Source organism: Taudactylus pleione, unplaced genomic scaffold, assembly GCF_031769625.1.
Source record: "Taudactylus pleione unplaced genomic scaffold, aTauple2 ptg000044l, whole genome shotgun sequence".
In the NCBI taxonomy this organism is placed as follows: domain Eukaryota; kingdom Metazoa; phylum Chordata; class Amphibia; order Anura; family Myobatrachidae; genus Taudactylus; species Taudactylus pleione.
The window spans coordinates 1,924,605-1,946,884 of NW_028284446.1; the positions used below are offsets into that span (position 1 = coordinate 1,924,605).

The 22,280-nt window shown below is 45.2% G+C and overlaps 1 protein-coding gene across 1 annotated transcript in view; it reads left to right on the top strand.

Moving 5' to 3' along the window:
• The window catches only part of HCN2 (hyperpolarization activated cyclic nucleotide gated potassium and sodium channel 2), a 49,426-nt gene that overhangs the window by 21,302 nt on the left and 5,844 nt on the right, over positions 1-22,280 (top strand). The window contains exons 3-7 of the mRNA XM_088460337.1: positions 8,117-8,278; positions 9,778-9,996; positions 11,587-11,733; positions 13,436-13,676; positions 21,545-21,709. Coding sequence (XP_088316463.1) covers positions 8,117-8,278; positions 9,778-9,996; positions 11,587-11,733; positions 13,436-13,676; positions 21,545-21,709 — 934 coding nt within the window. The remainder of the gene's footprint in view (positions 1-8,116; positions 8,279-9,777; positions 9,997-11,586; positions 11,734-13,435; positions 13,677-21,544; positions 21,710-22,280) is intronic.

Sequence of the window (22,280 nt, forward strand, 5' to 3'; positions counted from 1 at the left end):
GGGGCCTTCCAGACGTAGACCTCATGTCCTCACATCACAACCACAAGGTCCCCAGGTACGGGTCCTGGACCAGAGATCCCTCAGCCGTCTTTGGGGACGTGCTGGCAGTGAGGTGGGACTTCAAGCTCTTTCCTCTGATTTCCCTCCTCCCAAGGGTCCTCAGGAAATTCAAGCAGGAAGGCGGCACAGTAATACTAGTAGCTCCTGCTTGGCCCAGGTGTCACTGGTTCACTGACATACAGAATCTATCCATAGACACTCAGTTTCCTCTTCCTCTGTTAGCGCAGGGTCAGTGCCTGCATCCGGACTTACCTCGTCTGTCTTGAGTCTTCCATCTTAAGAGCCAAAGGTTTCTCCAGCTCTCTGATTAAGACGATATTTAGGGCACGGTAACCTTCCTCTGCCTGCATCTATTACAGAGTTTGGCATTATTTTGGTCAATGGTGTTCCCACAAAAAGTATGACTCTAAAGCTTTTAGGGTTTCCCGGGTACTTGCTTTTCTCCAGGCTGGGTTAGACCTCCGTCTCCGCCTGGGCACCCTGAGAGTACAGGTATCTGTGCTGTCAGTTTGGTTCCAGCGAAGGATCGCTTTTCTGCTGGATGTTAGAATTTTTTTCAGGGTGCTCTCCGAATTCAGCCACCCTTTGTCCCACCGGTGGCACCGTGGGATTCGTCTTTAGTTCTCAAGGGGCTACAAGCTCCCCCGCTTCAACCTCTGGACTCAGTAGTTTTGAAGTGATTGACAGCAAAGACACTTTTTCTCCTCGCTGTCTCATCTGCATGCAGAGTCTCTGATTTGGCAGCGCTCTCTTGTCGCTCCCCCTTTTTTATTTTTCACCAGGATAGAGCTGTCCTCCATACTCGGGAGGGTTACCTTCCTAAGGTAGTGTCCTGTTTTCATGAGAGAGATTGTGGTTCCAGCTTTCCACTTTTCAGACCTTTCTGTAGGTGAAGCCTCCCTGGATGTGGTTCATGCTCTCCATATCTATGTGGATACTACAAACTCTCTTAGAAAATCAGACGCTCTTTTTGTGTTGTATGGTTTTCACAAACGAGGCTGGCCAGCTAACAAACAAACTCTGGCTCGATGGTTGCGTATGACTATCTCTCAGGCTTACACGCAGGCTCATCTCCCTGTTCCAAAGACGGCAACAGCATATTCTACCCGGTCTGTGGGACCATCATGGGGGTTTCGTTGTGGTGCCTCTGCAGAACAATTCTGCAAGGCAGCCACGTGGTCTTCTGTCCACACCTTTCTTAGGTTCTACGCCTTTGACACTTTTGCCTCTCAGGATGCTTCCTTTGGGCGGTGGGTTCTCCTTTCTGCTCTGGAGCATCCTCACCCTTAGGGAAACTGCTTTAGGATATCCCCATGGTATCCCTTTGGACTCCCTATGGACCCTGAAGAAGAAAATAAATTATGGTAGACTTACCTTTGTTAACTCTTTTTCTTCAAGGTCCATAGGGTCCACAGGGTACCCACCGTGACACACCTGACTGCATTGGGTAATTTTTTATTTTTTGTCCCAGATTCTCTCATCTTGTGTGAGAGTGTTTCTGGTGTACATTGTCCTTCCTTCTCCTCTTTCCTTCTTCTATCTTTGGCTTATTTACAAAACCGAATGCCTGTGACCAGGGGCGGGGTATATGTGGATGAGGAACTGAGGCATCCTGGGAGCTGAAAGCTTAACTGTTTGGTGCCTGGATCACTCCAACCACATTTCCACATGGTATCCCTGTGGACCCTATGGACCTTAAAGAAAAAGCGTTAACAAAGGTAAGTCTACCATAACTCTCTTATATTCCCCCCTATTCTGATTCACAGGAATTTTGTTATTTTGTTCAATTCTTATCCTGGATGTGGTCAGAATTGTGGCCCTGATTGTCTCCAAAATTTCTTACAATGCATATGTCTGTGTCACAGTGTGTGTTCAGTAATGAGACATTGCAGCCTGTGCACTATAACACACCCAATGAAGAGGTCTAATCAGTCCTTGCAATATTTATGTTGCAATGTGATTAGTTACCTGGATTTGAACACCAATGACATTTGTAGTCTACAGAGAGTGAAGGCAGCCATTTTGTGGACTGAGCTTATGAGAATGCAGCCCACCAGTCATTTGGTTGCCTTAGAACTTGGACAGCTGTGGCAATGAAATGCCTGAGGCTGCCATGTTTGGGCAGCTACTCACCTACGTTGATGTAAGTTATGGTTGCTTTACCAGAAGTAAAATCCTTGAGTAATATAAAAAAAACATTGTATACTCTGGGTTGTCTAACTGGCAGCCTGTGGGAAGGACATAGTGCTTCAAAAGTTATTTTTGTGATTCCTTAACTCTAGCCTGTGGGATCATTATAAAACTCTCACATATACTATGTAATATATAGTGGTAACATGCACCATATGTAAGTACTTACTGGACTTCATAGTTTTATAAACTTCAAAGTGGCTAAATTACATGTGGGGTTATTGAAGCACTCACCGAATCGACTGTAACACGATCATTTCTGACCCATGTTTCCTGCATCAGTTTTCAATATCTTACTTAGATATATAGAACTGTTATAGGTAACATACTGAGATATAGAAAACTGTTATAGGTAACATGGGTAACAGATGTTTGTAGATCTGCTCATGCACAGGATATGTATTGCACATGTACAGATTCCCTTATGTGAGCTCGCTCGCATTGCCCAGACTCCGCAGCCTGATTGACAGGCTACAGCCATTTGGGTGAGAAGCGGGGGCAAGATCAGGCAGCGTCCCAGAAAACGGGTGGGTGTCGGCCCTGTTTTGTAGGTGTGCTGAAACCAATGGCTGTGTCCATGTACGTAGCTTCTCTGGCTTCAGCTGCATGAAAAAAAACAAACGCCTCCTGCGGCATTAACATAAGGGGTCAATTTACTAAGATCCGAGTTTGGTCGAGATGACAATCTCGGGTGAGTTTAGGCATGTTTTTCATCTCGCAAATTTACTAGAGACAACCTCGGGTGATTTTGGGAGAGAGTTCTTAAATCTCACTCGTAAAACTCGGGTGAGATCGCAAACTCGAATCTTCTCACCATCGGGCAAACTCGCAAGTACTTTTCATGAAAAAGATGCAGTTTGTAAATTTACTAAGAATCGAGATTTAAATCCCGGGTGAGATTTGAGCAAATTCGCAGAGAAATTGAAGTTTCAAACACTCACCCATCTGAGCTACGAGTTTGCCAGAAACATACACAGATTAGTGTGATTTGTGTATGTTTCTGCATGTGTAGTTAATGTATAGTGATTTTATTTTAAAAAAATGATGTAGGGACCCCCCCCCAAAGCTATAACCATCCCCGGACTGGTAAGCCAGACCTGGTTCCAAAATTTACGGAGAACAAAACGAGTAGGCTTCCACCGTGAATTAGGAACCAGGGTGCTGGTTTTAAATATAGGGGGACCCCTACGCAATTTTGTTTACCCCTATATTTAAAACCGGCACTGGCCCTGCAACGAGGTGCTGGTTCCTAAATTACGGTGGAACCCTACTCGTTTTGTTCCTCGTAATTTTTGGAACCAGGGGACTGGCTGACCAGTCTGGGGCTGGTTAAGGCTTTTTTTTTTTTTTGGGTGGGGGGGACGACGACACCCTATGTCATTTAAAAATAAAAAAAAATTAACCCGTCTTTTATAGGTATAACACAAGCAGCCTTCATATATCTCACTGATATGTGCAGGCTGTTAGCTCGGGAGAGATTTGCAGAGAGAGAACACTGTAATCTCGGGTGAGTAATCTCATCTAAACTTACAACTCGGGGGAGATATCTCGATCTGCTTCACCATCGGAAAACTCATTTCAGCTAAGCTCACTTCTTAGTAAATTTGCGAGATGAAAAATTGAAAAATCACCCGAGATTCGGCAATGCAAATCGAGATAATAAAAAACAAAACTCGACCAAGCTCGAATCTTAGTAAATTCATCCCTAAGTGTTACATTTTGAATTAGGCCCATAGTTCCATTATTTCCTTCATTTGACATGTGCTGGCTAAAATGAAGGAGAACAAATGTGAAAGAGAATCAAAATGTTGGAATATAATTATACTAACAATAAATTAAACAACTATTAGTAAATAATAAAATGAAAATGTTCATTCTTTAAAGGTTGATGCCAAACAGTAATACCGTAACTCATAGCTAAAAGCCTAAGAGGGAATACAATTCTCAGCAGTGTCCCACCGCGATTTTTGGCTGCGCACATCCTCAAGAATTACAGTAGCCCAAGAATGCTAATTTTCCAGTCTACTGCAATGGGGTGCAAAGAAAAATTGGTGGTGATGTTTGTGAAGTACTGTTTTGACTTTCCACACGCCATTTTGCAGATGTTTCTGAGAATAGAATTCCCCCCTTAGAACCTTAGGATGGATGTATGTTTACATCTTACTATTTTTTTTTTCTCCTCCCTGTGAAATAATTTGGAGTGTAGGGAAACACTGTATATAAAACACTTTAACTGCATAATTTTCCCTACTAAGGTTTCAAACACCCAGTGCAGACTTCTTTTGGATACTGTTTCCATACTAGCTTTTGTCTTCTCAGAATATTCAGTGCTTAATGCAATGGCTCAGCGGGGTGCCATGTCAGTGGTCTAGTTAGAAGTGACAGCTCCTTCAATGGTGAATCTTATTTACATATATAGATCGCAGCCAGGACGAACTTTACAACTCTTTAACCTTGTTCTTTTTCCCTGTGAGATCGTCCTGAACTTAAAACACACTAAAATAGAATTTATTAAATTTAAGTTATATAACACCAGGGCCCTATTTGTATGGAGTTTGTATGTTCTCCCAGGTTTGTGTGTGATTTCCTCACACAATCCAGAAAACATACTGTTAGGTTAATTGGCTTTGGGCAAGATTGAACCCATGTGTGCATCTGTCTGTGTGCATGTGTTAGGGAATATTCAGCCATGGCCAGAAGTTTTGAGAATGACACAAGTATTGGTTTTCACAAAGTTTGCTGCTTCAGTGTTTTAGAACTTTTTGTCAGATGTTACCATGGTATACTGAAGTAACATTACAAGCATTTCATAAGTGTCAAAGGCTTTTATTGAAAATTAAGTTTATGCAAAGAGTCAATATTTGCAGTGTTGACCTTTTCTTTTTCAAGACCTCTGCAATTCGCCCTGGCTTATGAGTCCATGGCCAGGAAACTCCCCAGACCTTATTCCCATTGAGAACTTGTGGTCAATCCTCAAGAGGCGGGTGGACAAACAATAACCCACAAATTCTGACAAACTCCAAGCATTGATTGGGCAAGAATGGGCGGCCATCAGTCAGTATGTGGCCCAGAGTTTGATTGACAGCATGCCAGGGCGAATTGCAGAGGTCTTGAAAAAGAAGGGTCAACACTGCAAATATTGACTCTTTGCATAAACTTAATGTAATTGTCAATGAAAGCCTTTGACACTTATGAAATGCTTGTAATGTTACTTCAGTATACCATAGTAACATCTGACAAAAAGGTCTAAAAACATTGAAGCAGCAAACTTGTGAAAATCCATACTTGTCATTCTCAAAACGTGTGGCTATGGCTGTAGATTGTCAGCCCACTGGGGCAGGGACTGATGTGAATGACTAAATAGTCTCTATACAGTGCTGTTTAATGTGTGTGCTATATAAATAACTGGTAACAAATAATAATTATGTAGTCCTCTTATTATTAGCATTAAAATCATGACATGATAGGCATTTTTTTTACTGCTGATCATAATTGTGGTTTTGGATTCCCATAACTAATTGAAATAAATAGGTTTTATTGTGTTATTGCTGTTTCTAAGGAGCTTTCAATTACCTACATTATTTCACCATTTAAATAGCACTTCATATGTTAATAATAGCTTCCTTCATTGAGGTTTGTAGTTCCCTTTTAGTGCAATCTGTTCTTAAGTGTTAATTCCTGGAGTTCTTTTCCTCGCTTTTACTGTTCCACAGTAAAGAATGCTGCCTCCTATACATTGAGATATTACTGCACTGGACTCTGGAGTGCTCTGGCAAGGAAACCAAACAGCAGCATCAACAGATACCAAGGGGTCTATTTACTAAGTAATAAGGTGCCAGCCAATCAGCTCCTAACTGCCATCTCACAGGCTGTGTTTGAAAAATAACAGTTGGGAGCTGATTGGCTGGCACCTTATCACTGGAGCTGATTGGCTGGCACCTTATCTCTTTTCACTCTGTCTCCTAACACTGCTTAGTAAATAGACCCCTAGGCCTTCGCCTGCTGTAACAGCTACAATCAGTAACAATCCTGGTGGCTTCCTAGACGTGTAACTTCTTTAAAACTCTCAGCAATCCCAGAACTGTATATGAAGCAATATTTAAAGTGACCTCCAAATAAAACAAAGGGACTTATCATTTCCAGCCTTTCACCAAAACCACAGTAACAGGACCTTATTTCTTATTAAGCTCATATACAGTAGTACATGATTAACCTGCCTCTTCCCTTTCCTTTGCACAATGAATTGAGACAACGTATGATAGGATTAGGTACAAATAATTATTCAATAAAAGTAGCCAATAATATTTTCTGTTAGCCATGTAGCCGAGGTAAAGTATTAACTATAACATCGCCTTATTAAACTAAGTTTGTAACATCCAAACAAATCACATTAATGTTACCTTTTGGTAATGCTCATGTTTTTTTAGCAGTTTAATATCTGTTATTACCTCTTTGCCCATCCTTATTAGGAACTTTCGTTTAGGTTGCAGTATAGTTTTAATTCATGCCAGCCGCTGCTTTATATGACCCAGCTATAAAAAGGCATCACTGGGGCATTCATTTTACTTCTCATAACATTTGTACAGAGTTTATAGATTCTTACCTCGTAATATATTTATCTTAGTGTGTCTGGTATTTCAGCTATTGTCATGTGTTAAAAAAACCGTTGTGTTAATGTTAAGCCTCAAATTCATGAACATGTGCATCATTGCAATCACTATAGGAAATGGAGACTGCCTACAAGCAGACATTACATGCAGCCCATGAACTGAGAACATTAGTTGCTTTATCTGTCTATTGCAGGCTCCCAACATAGAAACCAAAGATCCCATATCTATCTGTCCATTCTAAGGTGGGAATAGTCAGAGCTTAGATCATGCCTCAGGGCCGTAGCTAGGGTAGTGCGGCCGGTGCCATCGCACAGGTCACCACAGGTCAGGGGGCGCGGTTTGGGCCTGTCAAATTTCTGTTTATTATCATTCTCACTTGTAGCTTCCTCTTATTTCATCCCCAGTATATCCTGGCCTCCCCTATCTCTTCCCTGGCCCTTCCCCATGAAGCCATGGCCCTTTTTTGGGTGCATTATGTCCCTTTGAAAAATGAGGGGGGCGCCAATGCTCTTTTTGGCACAGGGCACCAAAAAGTCTAGTTACGGCTCTGTCATGCCTTTATTACTTTTATCCCTTATCTAGAAAACAATACATTGCGGATTTGGGTACGGGATCCCGGCGGTCGGGATGCAGTATTCTGAGTGCCAGCATCCCGACCGCCGGGATGCCGACCGTATACCTACATTATGCATCTGGGCATTAAAAGGTGGTGTTTAAAACAAATTGCATAAAACAGAAGGTAAAGACAAGATTACAGTCGTGACCAATACACATATATTAGAAGGTTAAAGGAAACCAGAACATGATCATTTTAGATGTTACCACAAAGTTCAACTAAAAGACACATTGTAATTCACATTCAAGGAAAACTAGTCATTTATTATTTTTCTATTTAGTTTGATTACATTCATTTACGTTTTGAGGTTGTTTTCCTGCTGTCTAGAACCGAGTTTCATCTAGTTCTTGGTTTTTCATTTATAATACATGTATATTTTTTTTCACCCATCCTATAGATTGTTGTCTGCCTGTTGTTACCCAGTCTTGAGTTCTAACAGTTTTTTTCCCATTCGTAAAGCACAATGGAATATGCTTGAGCTATATAAGTAACCGTTAACAAAGAAATAATCCTATATATACATCCATCCAACTTGTTTCTGTCTACTGCTATCTATTTCTCATTACCATCTCAGGGCCTTAAATGAATATTTTCCCAATATGTTTGTTAGCCCTAGTAACTCTTCAGTATGGTCTTATAGATATTCCACATGACCTACGATTTGGCCAGCGCAGTGATGAGGATTTTTAACCTGATTGCCATGATGCTACTGTTGTGCCACTGGGACGGATGCCTTCAGTTCCTCGTTCCCATGCTTCAAGAATTCCCTAGTAATTGTTGGGTGTCCATCAACAAGATGGTGGTAAGTAGCCAACACAGTATTTTCTGGGCACATCTCTCTTATGGACAAAATGCAATTGCTCAATCATAATAGTTTTGCGATTGGTTTGTAAATACAAAATAAGTGCAGATAAAATGGCTGAAATTTAAATTTAATTCCTGGCTAATTATGGAATAAATTAAAAGATATTTAGCATAAATTTGCATGTGCAAAGAACGTTATTAAAGACAAACGGGTTACTTTATGCTCATGAGAGTATTAAGCCTAAGGACGCTCCCCTGTCCTAGATATCAGAACTTACTGACAGCAAGACAAAGCCTGAGACATGACCCTTTTTTTTGTCTCGTTTTCAGTGTTTAGCCCAAGGTTAAACTGAGGCTACAACCCTGTAGCTTGGACCATTATATAGTTGGGTTCTTCATCTAATCTGGAAAAAACTTGGATCAGTGATACTACTGAAATGAAGGACACAAACCTATTTAATAGTTCTCTCTATTTAACTAGAATCTTATTTGCCATGCTTTTAGATAGAGCAGGGGTTAAGTCCTTGAAGCTCCATCTATAACTCGGCTTGGCACAGAAGGCCGGTGCCAGTCAGCCGCAAACTGGCATATGAGAAACCACGGAGGCACAGGAGACCAGGATCAGTGACGTGGTGTGTGTGTCAGCTGGAATCGCATGGCTCAGCACAGGAATAATAATAGATTTGTCTCTCTTCTTCTCTGCCTCTCTCCACTTCACCTCCTTGTTATGTCCTTTCTTCTTGTGACTCTCTCCCTTCTATTGTTGGAACTTGTTAGTTTATCCCCTTTGTTTTTATTTTTATTACACTGTCCACTATTATCTGTTTACTGGCCATTCTAATAGTCTCAGATTCACTCCGTAGTCCTCCATTACCATAAGGCTTCTCCTTTCCTTAACCACTGTTTGAATCCTCTAAACACTTTTGGCAACATTGTCTTGACCATACACACAGCCATGTCTGAATAGACATACTAATTTCTCCCTTGCATGGTCTGCTTATACCCACCTCATTCTCCCTTCTTTCTCTTGCTCTCTCTTCTTTCAGCCCAAGTGATGTCTCTCCGCTCTGCTGCTTTGGGTAAAGCGTGTCCTAAGCAGACACTGTAGTCGGATCTCTTGGTCTGTATTTGTTGAGGGGTATATGTATGGGACACAGTGTAGAGACGCAACTTACTGATGCATGAGTGTGGGACACAGTGTTTGCACATGTGTGTGGGTGCACTTTATTGATGCTCGCTCCTAGATGGTTGCAGCATGCATCTTTACTTGAATAGTTGGAGACATGAAGCCATGTCCTTGCACACTACATATGTACACATCCGTGGCATGCCTCATCCATGCCACATGTCAGCACGGGCACGAAGAAATTGGGATGTGCACTTTTCCTCTGATTATGAGAAGGTGAATGTACATAATGCCTATCCTCTGCCTGATTATCAGACTAAGTATGGGCAAACCTTACAGGCGGGCATTTAATTCTATCTTTTGTTGCACAGAATGACTCGTGGAGTGAGTTGTACTCCTTCGCCCTTTTCAAGGCTATGAGCCACATGCTGTGTATCGGATATGGGCGCCAGGCTCCTGAAAGCATGTCTGACATTTGGCTCACCATGTTGAGCATGATCGTGGGTGCTACGTGCTATGCCATGTTCATTGGGCATGCCACTGCTCTCATCCAATCACTGGACTCCTCTCGCAGGCAATACCAAGAGAAGGTGAGTTTCTGTATACAGTTGACCAATTTACACTTTCCGTGTACTAAACTGACGTCATGTTTGTATAATTATTTATTTCTTATCTCTTTCTCTTGCCGTATAGTTGCTACTCCCTATACTTATACAGTATGTATAGTCCTCACCTTCTTCCCCATACCCAGTCATACCACTGTCTGCTGCGCTTGCCTATTCCTTGCCAAGTTATGTGCCCATAATCTCACTCCTTGCATTTTATAGGTTTGCTTCATTCCTAAAGATAATAATAGCTTTACTTTGTTAGAAATTCTCTCTTTGTAAGGTGTCAAGGTTTAAATGTTTTGGGTGTATTGATCCAAAGAGATGATTCTTCTGTTGTATATGCAGTTGTGTACTTATACATGCCCCAACTGATTTACATCAGTATTTCATAAGTGTTTTTAATGTCCAGATTAGCCGTCAGATAAGACAAAACACAGCTAGATAGGAGTATTATCTCCCAATGTTTTTTTGTTTTAAATGATGATACATTATATTTCATTCCATGTAAGTATTCTTTATTTTCTGTAATATCTCTTTATTGTGTATTACAGGTGCACACACCCTCCTCGTATTGTAACTGCCTTTACACTACTGAATAGTCTTAACAATTTATTGTATCTGTCTAATCCATAATGCCAACTGTTTTTTTTAATGCAGCCACCTTAACTTCTCTTTGTATGTTGGCACAGAGCATAATTACAAATTTGGCATGATACACTGGTTTCCTATATAATTCACCTTATGCTGGATGCTAGCTATGGTGTTACTGCAGTAATGTTCCCGATTGGCTGATTTAGCACGGCGCAGCGCCCTGCCTGATTTTAAAAGGACAAAATGCGCGCTGCCCTGAGCCTTTCCCACCCATGGGACGCAGTGTCCCGCAGGTGGGAAAAGTTACGGTGACCGATCACCGCTGGGTGAATAGAGAGCTTGGGGCAAGCCCAGCACCTCTGTAAGTGCTGAGCATGCCCAGAAGTGTGACAAATTGGAAGCGCGTGCCGAGACTCCGGCCGGTACCCCCACAAGCTAGCGGGAACACTACTGCAGTGGTTGTCAAACAATCCTCAGGACCCCCAACAGCTCACGTTTTCCAGGTCACCCAGCAGGTGAACAGGTGTATTCATTACTCAGTGACACATATTAAAAGATGCACAGGTAGAGCTAATTATTTGACTTGTGATTCCGAGGAGACCTGGAAACATGCACTGTTTTGGGTCCTGAGGACCAAGTTTGAGAACCTTATGTGCTACTGTATATTGCAGCTTTGGGTGAATGAGTAATATGAAGTGCGATAAAATTGGACTCATTGCAATTTTTCGAATACATTTCTAAGAGCAGAACAGTGACATGTTCATAAATATAGATGACTGTTGTTGATTTTTTGTTACCCGAATATCATCCATATAAATAAATTGTATCTAATATATAGCTAGATACCCCCCCATAATTCTCTATTTTATACAGAAGCATAAAAGGACTCATTGTAGTTGAGTATACAGGTTGAATGGCTGTCTCTTTTTTTCTGCACCAATGTCTCCTATCTGGTCTCATGCTGATTGGTCTCTCTCACAGTACAAACAAGTTGAGCAGTACATGTCCTTTCACAAACTGCCAGCAGATTTTCGCCAAAGGATCCATGATTACTATGAGCATCGTTACCAGGGGAAGATGTTTGATGAGGACAGTATCTTGGAAGAACTGAATGAGCCACTCAGGGAGGTATGAAGCTGGAAGGGATGTGTAATGGATGCACTGTTTATGTATGACAGAGGTTCCCAAACTCCACCATTACTCTCCACGTTTTAAGGATATCCATGCTTGAGCACAGATGACTTAATTAGTACCTCAGTCAATTTTCTTTTACCATATGGACGCAAGCATGGATATCCTTTAAAACCTGGACTGCAATGGTGGAGTTTGGGAACCTCTGCTGTATATGTCTGCATAGAATAGTTGCTGTTACATTTGTTCAGAGTTGTGTGACTAACAAAGATGGTCAGAGGAGTCCTAATAGCAGTTACGTGGGATCAGGACCATTTTAATGAAGGAGTAAAAAGATTTCTATTTAACCCTATACACAGCAGGATGGCACCATTTCAGGCAGAATTTTACTTTGACCTATAGGGCCTTAGTTAATTTACTGTGCGGGGAAAAGGGTGATAGCTACTTTACGCCCGAGGCTATTTAATTAGAAGCCCTTTTCCTTGCACGGTAAATCTACGGCTAACGCGTGTTAAACCATAGGTTCTGGGATAAGTGCCCGGAGCTATGGGTTAACGTGTTGGCGGCTGTCGTGATAAGGGCAGAAAGCTCTATTTAATGCTCAAGCCTCAAGAGGTGAACAGAAATCCGCTATAAGTGGCTGTTGCTATAATTGTATAGTACTGGGCACTGCATCGGCCCATAGAGAGGCATATTGCATGCCATTAGTCCAATATTATTACATAAATAGACCATGTGTAACAATGTGGGCTGTTCATCATAATTCAAATTATTACTCTTAAGATGCATGTTTTAAAATGTATTTAAATTTGTTTAACTATAGATTACATGTAAGTGGGTGATGGTGTAAAGCCCATCCTATTAATGTTTCACAAATGTGAACATGGTAAAATATTCCTGATTAATGTTCTAATTATTATTATATTTGACTTTTTTAATACAAAACCTTGTTCGTTATGTGTGCCTACAAATATATTTTCTAGTCTCCTATAGTTGGCATGTTATATGTACTATATACATTACATTCCATGATTTATTCGTACAAATATTAAATACTAAGTACATGTAGTGGTTTGGTGGCTGAATACACTATATAGACAAAAGTATTTGGACACTGACAGGAAAAAGATCAACGAGATTTTATTGACGTCAGTTCTTTGCAGTAATCACTGCACAGTGTGGACCTACAGACACCCTTCTTGGCAAACTGTCCACAAGTTCCTGGACTACAGCAGGCGGTATGTTTTGCCAGTCCGCCTTAAGTACAGTGACCAACCGTTACACTGAAGAAGGTCGAGTTGGCCTAGAACGTACCCGTCACTCCAATTCATCCCAGAGGTTCTCAATGGGGTTAAGATCTGGACTCTGAACTGTCCAGTCCATTCAGGTTACCGAATATTCTGTATATCAGTCCAGCGTTTTCGTGGAAACATGACAGTTGCATTGTCGTCCTGATAAAAACATTTGTTTTCTGTAGAACTGCAAGTGAATGGGCCTCCCTACAAAGTGTTCTTATCAAAACCGCCACATTAGTGGCCATTTGGAACTCGTGTGCAATGGTATACATGGGACCATTTCACTTGAGCGGGGGTGTCCAATCACTTCTGTCTACATAGTGTAACTGTGGTAACCTTTTTCTCCCTTTATGTCATCCCTCCTCAATGTCTAACACACTCTTGCTCCCCATTTCTGTATGTAGGAGATAGTGAACTTTAATTGCCGGAAACTGGTAGCATCTATGCCACTCTTTGCCAATGCTGACCCCTGCTTTGTGACTGCAATGCTGACCAAACTGAAGTTTGAGGTTTTCCAACCCACGGACTACATTATTCGTGAGGGAACGATTGGCAAGAAGATGTACTTCATCCAGCACGGTGTGGTTAGTGTACTGACCAAGGGAAACAAGGAGGTCAAGCTGTCGGACGGGTCTTACTTTGGAGGTGAGAAGGCCCTAACAATTCATCACTGGGGTGATCCCTGAATGATTATAAAGCGGGCACGCTAAAAATAAAATCATAAGTGCCGTTTTTATTGACTTCTAACCTAATGAATGGTGAAAACCCTAGCAGTAATCTATATAATGACAGGAATGTGGTATATTCATTCAGTTCTTTCGTATATTTTTCTCCTATGTACATGGGCATTTGAGAAGAACCTATAATTTATACTATGGGGCATATTCAAATAGCCGCAGGAGTTCATCCCACAGCTAATTGTTGCGCTGTTCTGATTCAATTAGGGGGGATTCCGTACGCAGGAGTCCCCGCAGGCGGACTTTACCATGCATCTCATGGAGGTGCGAGGTAAAATCGGCATAAAAACGGCCTATTCGGCCTCACGCGCGAGGAAAAAAACACAGATTCTGCAGTTTACGCGGAACCAGTGTTTACGCGCACGAGTCCCGATTTAACGACACGGGGAAAAAGCTATTTAATTGAATAGCTCTTCTCCTCACTGCAGGACTTTGGGCCGGCAATTAGTCGCGGGTGAACTCCCGCGGCTAATTGAATACGCCCCTATGAGTCTTCTTGCCAGAAGTGCATACTAATGATTGAGCTGCATTGTTTGCATTCAGGATGCTTTTGGTTTCCTTTAGCTATTGGTGTGGATCAAAGAGAGGAAAGGCGACAATCACTCAGGAAAACAATGAATGTGATTTTAATGCCGCCACTGAATGCTGTGTAACACATAGTTTTAATGTTGGTTGATTTTTAATTCATAATGTAAGTGGCAAAAATCTCTATTTCCCATGACTCATAAACATGCCACAGCTCATTTCCATAGACATAAAGCTGTGTTCTTGTTGTTTAAAATATGGGAGAATTCTTAACACCATTAACAGACAGCATCACCCCATTTATTGCCACGCAGTAAGGAAGTATACACGGTCATAATAGGTTGGGTACAGAATTACAGCAATCAGAATCCCGAAGGATTAAGTAACCTAACCCACCTTTCCCGCTGATAGAGAGATTAGGCAGTGTTGCTCCGGTACCACTGCTACACTAAGCCCTGGCCCATGTGGTCTCTTAACATTAATTATGAACAGTTACTTACATAGCACCAGCATGTTCCATAGCACTTTACAATTAGGAACAATATGAGATATGGTAAGAACTTACCCTTGTTATCTCTATTTCTACGAAGTCCATAGGGTTCCACAGGATACCTTGGGGTATAGGTGTGACGTCAGTCGCAGGGCACCAAAGAGTTAAGCTTTCAGCCTCCCAGGATGCACTAGGTCCCCCTCCTATACCCCGCCCCCGGGCCAAGGCACCTCAGTTAGTTACCAAGCCATAGGCCGGAGGAGGAGAAGGAAGAGAGAGAACAAAGATCTGGACACATACAAGAATCACATTCTCACCAGAGGGAGACGGAAAACCGGTGACCAGAGCAAAGCCCATCTGCAGCACAGGTGCGACAGGGCGGGAGTCCTGTGGAACCCTATGGACTTTGTAGAAATAGAGATAACAAGGGTAAGTTCTTACCATATCTCATATTTTCTACTTCAGGGTCCATAGGGTATCCACAGGATACCTTGGGGATGTCCCAAAGCAGTATCCTTTAAGGGTGGGGACGCTCCTGTGCAGAAAGGAGAATCCGCCGCCCGAAGGAAGCATCCTGAGAGGCGAAGGTGTCAAACCTGTAATACCTCACGAAGGTATGGACAGAAGACCACGTAGCAGCCTTGCAGATCTGAACTGCCGAGGCACCACGTCGAGCTGCCCACGAAGGACCCACAGACCTAGTGGAATGAGCCTTCAGAGAAGGAGGAACCGGTAGGCCTTCATGAAGATAAGCTTCAGAAATAGCCATACGGATCCAGGCTGCCAAAGTTTGCTTTGAAGCAGGCCAACCCTTTTTACGGAAGCCAAAGAGGACAAACAAAGCGTCCGACTTCCTAAACGAAGAAGTGCGGTCAACATAAGTCCTTAAGGCCCGCACAACATCCAAAGAGGCCTCACCCACGGAAAGACCCGGTGAGTTAAAGGCCGGAACAACTATTTCCTCGTTAATATGAAACTGGGAAACAACTTTGGGAAGAAACTCGGGCCGAGTGCGGAGCACTGCCCTGTTCCCATAAAAAACCAAGAAAGGGGGTCTACAAGAAAGAGCCCCTAACTCAGAAACACGTCTGGCCGAAGCAATGGCCAGAAGGAAAACAGTCTTAGCTGTTAGCCATTTAAGATCCACTGAGCCCAGTGGTTCAAACGGCGGTCCTTGGAGAGCCCTCAGGACCACAGCCAAATCCCAAGGCGCCACAGGTGGAACAAAGGGCGGCTGAATGCGGAGAACACCCTGCATAAAGGTGCGCACATCCGGGATTGTAGCAATCCTACGGTGAAACCAGACAGATAGGGCCGAAACCTGTACCTTCAAAGAAGCAAGGCGAAGCCCATGATCTAGTCCCGCTTGCAGGAAGGCGAGAATCCGAGACAGACGAAACTCCCGCGGTGCATAACCTCTCGGTCGACACCACTGGAAGAACGTATGCCACACGCGATGGTATATCCTCGCAGAAGACGGTTTCCGAGCTCGTAACATGGTACGCACCACAGAGCTGGAAAACCCCCGGGACCTCAGCATGGCCGTCTCAACAGCCACGCCGTCAAAGACAGCCGAGTCAGGTCCGGGTGAAGGCAAGGACCCTGAGACAGAAGGTCCGGTCGTAGCGGCAACCGCAGAGGAATGTCCACGGACAGACCCTGAAGGTCTGAGAACCAGTGCCGTCTGGGCCACGCGGGAGCTATCAACAGGAGCGTCCCTCCTTCCTGTTTGAATCTCCGGATTACCCGTGGAAGAAGGGAGACCGGAGGGAACAGGTATGCGAACCGGAACGTCCACCGGACGGACAGAGCATCCACCAGAGACGCCCCTTCGTCTCTTGTGCGAGACCCGTACACCGGCAACTTGTTGTTGTGCCGGGACGCCATGAGGTCGATTTCTGGAAGACCCCACCTGTCCACCAGTAGTTGAAAAACGTCCGGGTGCAGGGACCATTCCCCCGGATGAACGTCCTGGCGACTTAGAAAGTCCGCCTCCCAATTGAGCACTCCCGGGATGAAGACCGCTGATATGGCCGGAAGATTGCGCTCCGCCCAAACCAGGATCCGAGAGACCTCTACGAGAGCCGCCCGACTGCGAGTTCCTCCTTGCCTGTTTATGTAGGTCACGGTGGTAGCATTGTCCGACTGGACCTGCACCGGGCGACCCTGGAGAAACCGCTGTGCCTGCTGGACAGCATTGAAGACCGCACGGAGTTCCAAGATATTTATTGGAAGCTCCGCTTCTGTCGGCGTCCACCTGCCCTGGAACAAGTGTGGACCCGAAACTGCTCCCCAGCCCCGAAGACTGGCGTCCGTTGTCAACAGGACCCAATTTGGAACCCAGAACGGACGTCCCTTGTTGAGGTGGGTCGTCTGTAACCACCACGTAAGGGACAGGCGAACCTCCTGGGTGAGCACAATCGTCTGGGACTTCAGAGACTGAGTCAGCCCGTTCCACTTGGACAGGATCAGGTGCTGCAGAGGTCTGGAGTGAAACTGGGCGTATTCCACCATGTCGAACACCGACACCATGGAGCCCAGTAACCTCATCGCCGAGTGTAAGGACACCCGGCGGCTGTGCAGACAACTGCGCACCCTTGACTGTAAAGCAGAGATCTTGTCCTCCATCACGAAGATCCTTTGCTGTCCCGAGTCCAATAAGGCTCCAAGATGCAGAATCCTCCGAGACGGGATTAGAGTGGACTTCTGCCAGTTGATTAGCCAGCCGTGCCGTTGCAGCAGTGCAATGGTCAGGTCCAAGTGGCGTAACAGGAGCTCTGGAGATCCTGCCACCAATAACAGGTCGTCCAAATACGGCAACATGCGGACTCCCTGCAGCCGCAGAGAAGCCGCCATGACCGCCATCACCTTGGTGAAAACACGTGGTGCTGTTGCCAGGCCAAAAGGTAACGCCCGAAACTGGAAGTGGTCGCTGCTGATTGCAAACCTGAGGAACTGTTGATGGCGCCAAAGAATAGGGACATGCAGGTAAGCGTCCTGTATGTCCAATGACACCAAGTAGTCCCCAGGTTCCAGCGCCAGAATGATGGACCGTAGGGTCTCCATCCGAAACTTCGGGACCCGCAAAGACTTGTTGAGTGCTTTGAGGTTGAGAATCGGACGATATGACCCATTGGGTTTCTGTACCAAAAATAGATTTGAATAGAAACCCTGGCCCCTCTGGGAGAATGGAACCGCCACTATAACTCCAGCCTGGAGCATAGTGTGCAATACCTTCCGCAGCTCCGTAGCCTTGTTCCGGTCTGATGGGAGACCCGTGGTGAAGAAGCGAGCCAGGGGTCTGTGCCGGAAGGAGAGGGCGTATCCGTGGGAAACCACCTCCAGAACCCAAGTGTCTGTCGTAGTGGTCGACCAACACTGGGCGAACTGTAGCAGGCGGCCTCCCACCCTGGGATCCCCCAAAGGGAGGCCCGGACCGTCAGGCCGCAGGCTTGTCATCTGGCTTGGGGGCCGGACGTCTGGTACTCCATGCCTGCTTCCGGGGCTTGACCGATTTCTTAGGGCCAGCCTGTCGAGGAAACGACTGTGGTTTGGGCCTGCCCTGGGCCCTAGATGACCGAAAGGACGATGGTCCCGAACCAGAAGGAGCAGCGGCCGACGGGAGACAGGCAGATTTGGCTGCCGCCAGCGTGGCCACAATCTTATCCAGATCCGGACCGAAGAGAACTTCTCCGGTAAACGGCAACGCTTCCAGACCTTTCTTGGAATCTGCGTCCGCCTTCCAGGATCGCAGCCACAAGGTGCGACGAGCAGCTACCGCTGCTGAAGAAATTCTAGACACCAGAGTACTAATGTCTAGAGCCGCCTCGTTGATGTAGGTGGCCGAATCACGGAGATTGCCAATCAACTCCGCCTGATCGGCCGGACAGTCGGATTCAAAAGAAGCCTCTAATGAATCCGCCCAGCGCTCCATCGCTCTGGCAACCCAGCAAATGGCCATAGCCGGCCGTGCTGCCCCCCCTGCAAGGGAATAAGCGGACTTCAGGCAGATTTCTACCTTGCGGTCCGTAGCATCCTTAAGGGAGGACATGGATGGCATCGGCAATGTGGCACTACGGACAAGACGGGTCACGTGAGAATCCACCTGTGGAGGGGATTCCCACTTCGCAAAATAATTATCCGCGAACGGATAAGCCACCGCCAGGCGTCTCTGCGGCTGGTATCTTTTGCCAGGTTGTTTCCACGCCTCCTCTAAATGGTCCACCAACTGACCCGAAAGAGGAAAGACTGTGGCATCGCCCTTCACATCTTTGAAAAAGGCATACTTAGATTTAGCCGCTGGGGGAACTTCGTCCTCAATCACCAAGGCTGTGCGGACCGCCCGAATAAGTCCAGAAATATATACTTTGGACTTAGCATCAGCGTCCTTAGTATGGAGAGGTTCCTGATCGTAAGGATCTAGAATCTCCCCATCATCAGACGTCCCTTCGTCATCCTCATAAGGAGCGGACAGAGACGCCACCGGCCTTTTATGAGACCGCATCACAGACTCCCCTTGCAACACATCCGACAAGTGCTGTACAGAACTCGTCAGGGAGTTAACCCACGCTGGCTCCTGAGAACCCGGGAGCAGGGAAATAGGGAGACTGTGGGGTACCACCAATTGTCGTGGGAACCCCTGCATGGGTGACGACACCACAGACTGCTGGGACAAACCCATCGGAGTAAACGCGGGCTGCGGAGCTAACTGGCCCACTAAAGCTGTTAACGCCTGAGCGAAACAAGCCCAGGGCGGCTCCTGTACCGGTGCTGTAACCGTAATAGGCCGCGCCATGGACAAACACTGCCGGCAAAGGCCCTCCGCGCTACCCTCCCCCTCCGCTAACGGTACTTTGCACGTGGTACACTGTAGCCGGAGGGGAAAATCACTTTCAGACATGATGGCACCACGTATGTGACCTCTCTCACCAATTAAGTATTAAATAGGCGAGAGACCACCCTGCAGCACCGCACCGCAAGGGCTTTAGCAGAAAGAACAGGGACAGTAATAAAGCTGACAGTTTAGAGAAGAAAAGATTACAGGCAGCAGCGCTAGCACAGTCACATACAATGCAGAAAAATAACAATTCCTGCACTAACAGCGCTGATCACTCAACTACACAGACACAGGGCCTGGTAGGACACAGCGCTGCATACACAGACCTGACCACAGCGGAGGAGAGGTATGCGGGGGGACCCAGACCACGATGCTTCCGTCCAGCGCTTCCAGCAGCGTTCACCATGCGTTCTGGAGAAGATGGCCGCCGAGGAGCAGAGAGGAGGCTGGCCTGGGGGAGGAGCGCTGCCACAGGACCAGTCGGCAGCATGCAGAGAGGGCTGTGTGCAGCGGGGGAGGCGCCGGCTGTGAGACAGGGAAGGCGCGCTCCCCTGGCATGCATTTAACCCCTGGGACGCCGCAGCGCTACCGCTCTGCTACGGTCCGCTGTCCCAGGGGGTAGTGGAAGCGCAGGTTGGTCGCCTGGCTCCACGCTGCAGCCAGTCCCCAGGGAGCCCCCTGCCTGGGGACTTAGGACCATGTGATCAGCGGGGACCCACCGCGGGACCCCGCTGCTTACCTCTGTCCCCCTTGAATCCGGCCATGGTCCGGAGCATCTGGGGTCACCGCTAGCTGTGACCCCAGACGCCCACCAGCATCCCCGGATCAGTACCGGCGTTCTGGTACCGGCGGGGTGTAGGGAAGACAGCATGGACGTCAGGACTGACTGTCCATGCTGTTCATCCAGTTGTGCAGCCACAGCTGCATGAAGAATAAGCTTCAGGGGCTCTTCTAGCCCCCACTCCAACAGGTGCACCCGACTCCGGCCGGGCACCAAACTAAACTGAGGTGCCTTGGCCCGGGGGCGGGGTATAGGAGGGGGACCTAGTGCATCCTGGGAGGCTGAAAGCTTAACTCTTTGGTGCCCTGCGACTGACGTCACACCTATACCCCAAGGTATCCTGTGGATACCCTATGGACCCTGAAGTAGAAAAAACAAGATTTGGGAATAACAGAGAGACAAAGAGTAACTTGGCCCTGCTTACAAGCTGTTCTTCTTTAAAGCCCAGTGGTTTCCATTTGTACAATGTATCACAGCTCTACTTTTGCTCCTGTGAGAAGAGAACACACACACACACACACACACACACACAGTTTTTAGTCTTGTGGTATGTATAGCACACAATGAATGTGTATATTCTCTACTGGCATGCCTCAGTATTATACTAATAATAGAGAGCACTTATCTGTATGGGAAACACACTATTCATTGACAGAAATACTACATGCAGCATTCACGTCAACCCAGAGCTTGAAATAAATCTCATGGTGAGCAGACTGTTTCCCATAGAGACCAATTATATGTTTCCGGTGAATGCAGTAGCGTAATGCTGGCACAGAGCACAGGAGGGGGAACTATATATTAACTTCAGACACGACTTTAAGGTAAACAATAACTTTTTCCCTGGTAAAGGTAACATACCCCCCATGACTTTTTTTTTTACTAACAATTGTTACCTAACAAAATTGGTGTTTAGAAATAAGTAGAGATGAGCGGGTTCGGTTTTACTCTGTTCTTTATGCCAAAATTAGTTTGGATTTATTTTATTGGCTATCCAAAACACGTGATAGCCGATAGCCAATATAATACCGTTTTTGAGATCCGAGTAAATCAGAAATCGCTCATCTCTAGAAATAAGGCTGAAATACAAGTGGAGGAACAAATAAGACTTGCCTAATGATATGGGTTTTTTTTTCCCCATAGAGATCTGCCTGCTGACACGAGGAAGGCGCACTGCCAGTGTCCGTGCGGATACATACTGCCGCCTGTACTCCCTCTCCGTAGATCACTTCAATGAGGTGTTAGAGGAGTACCCCATGATGAGGCGTGCATTTGAGACCGTTGCCATAGACAGACTGGATAGAATAGGTAAGGGCCATTTAACAACTGTTTCATCCTCAATAACCATTTTCATTCCTCCTTTTCTTTGACATGTGTCTTGTTGAGTACAGTATGTGCTTGATATTGGAAACATTTGAAATGTGTGTTTGACATGTACATTAGCATTTGTTTTTTACTATAAGAATCATAACAAAAGGCTTTCCTAGCCAGAATCAGGTAATAAAACAGAGTTGTGGTGAATATTATTGGCACCCTTTAATTTTAGGTACATCATGTACAATATGTTCTGAAATAAAAGGAATGTAGTGAAATAGCTTATGTTTGGCACAGAACAGCAAAGGATAAAACAATAACATTTTGAAAAAGTAATAAGAGGAAAAACTATATAAAGATTGCCGTGACACAATTATTGCCACATTTTGAGCAATTTAAATCAATAAAAAAAAATAAAAAAAAAAACTAGATTACACTCAAGTGTGATAAATTAGTCACCTGTGATAATTTGTCAGTTCTCACATCACTTCAATTAACCAATGAATGATAGCTTTAATGTTTAAAAAGGCCACTTTTTATTCTCTGTGACTTTGGGGCCATTTAT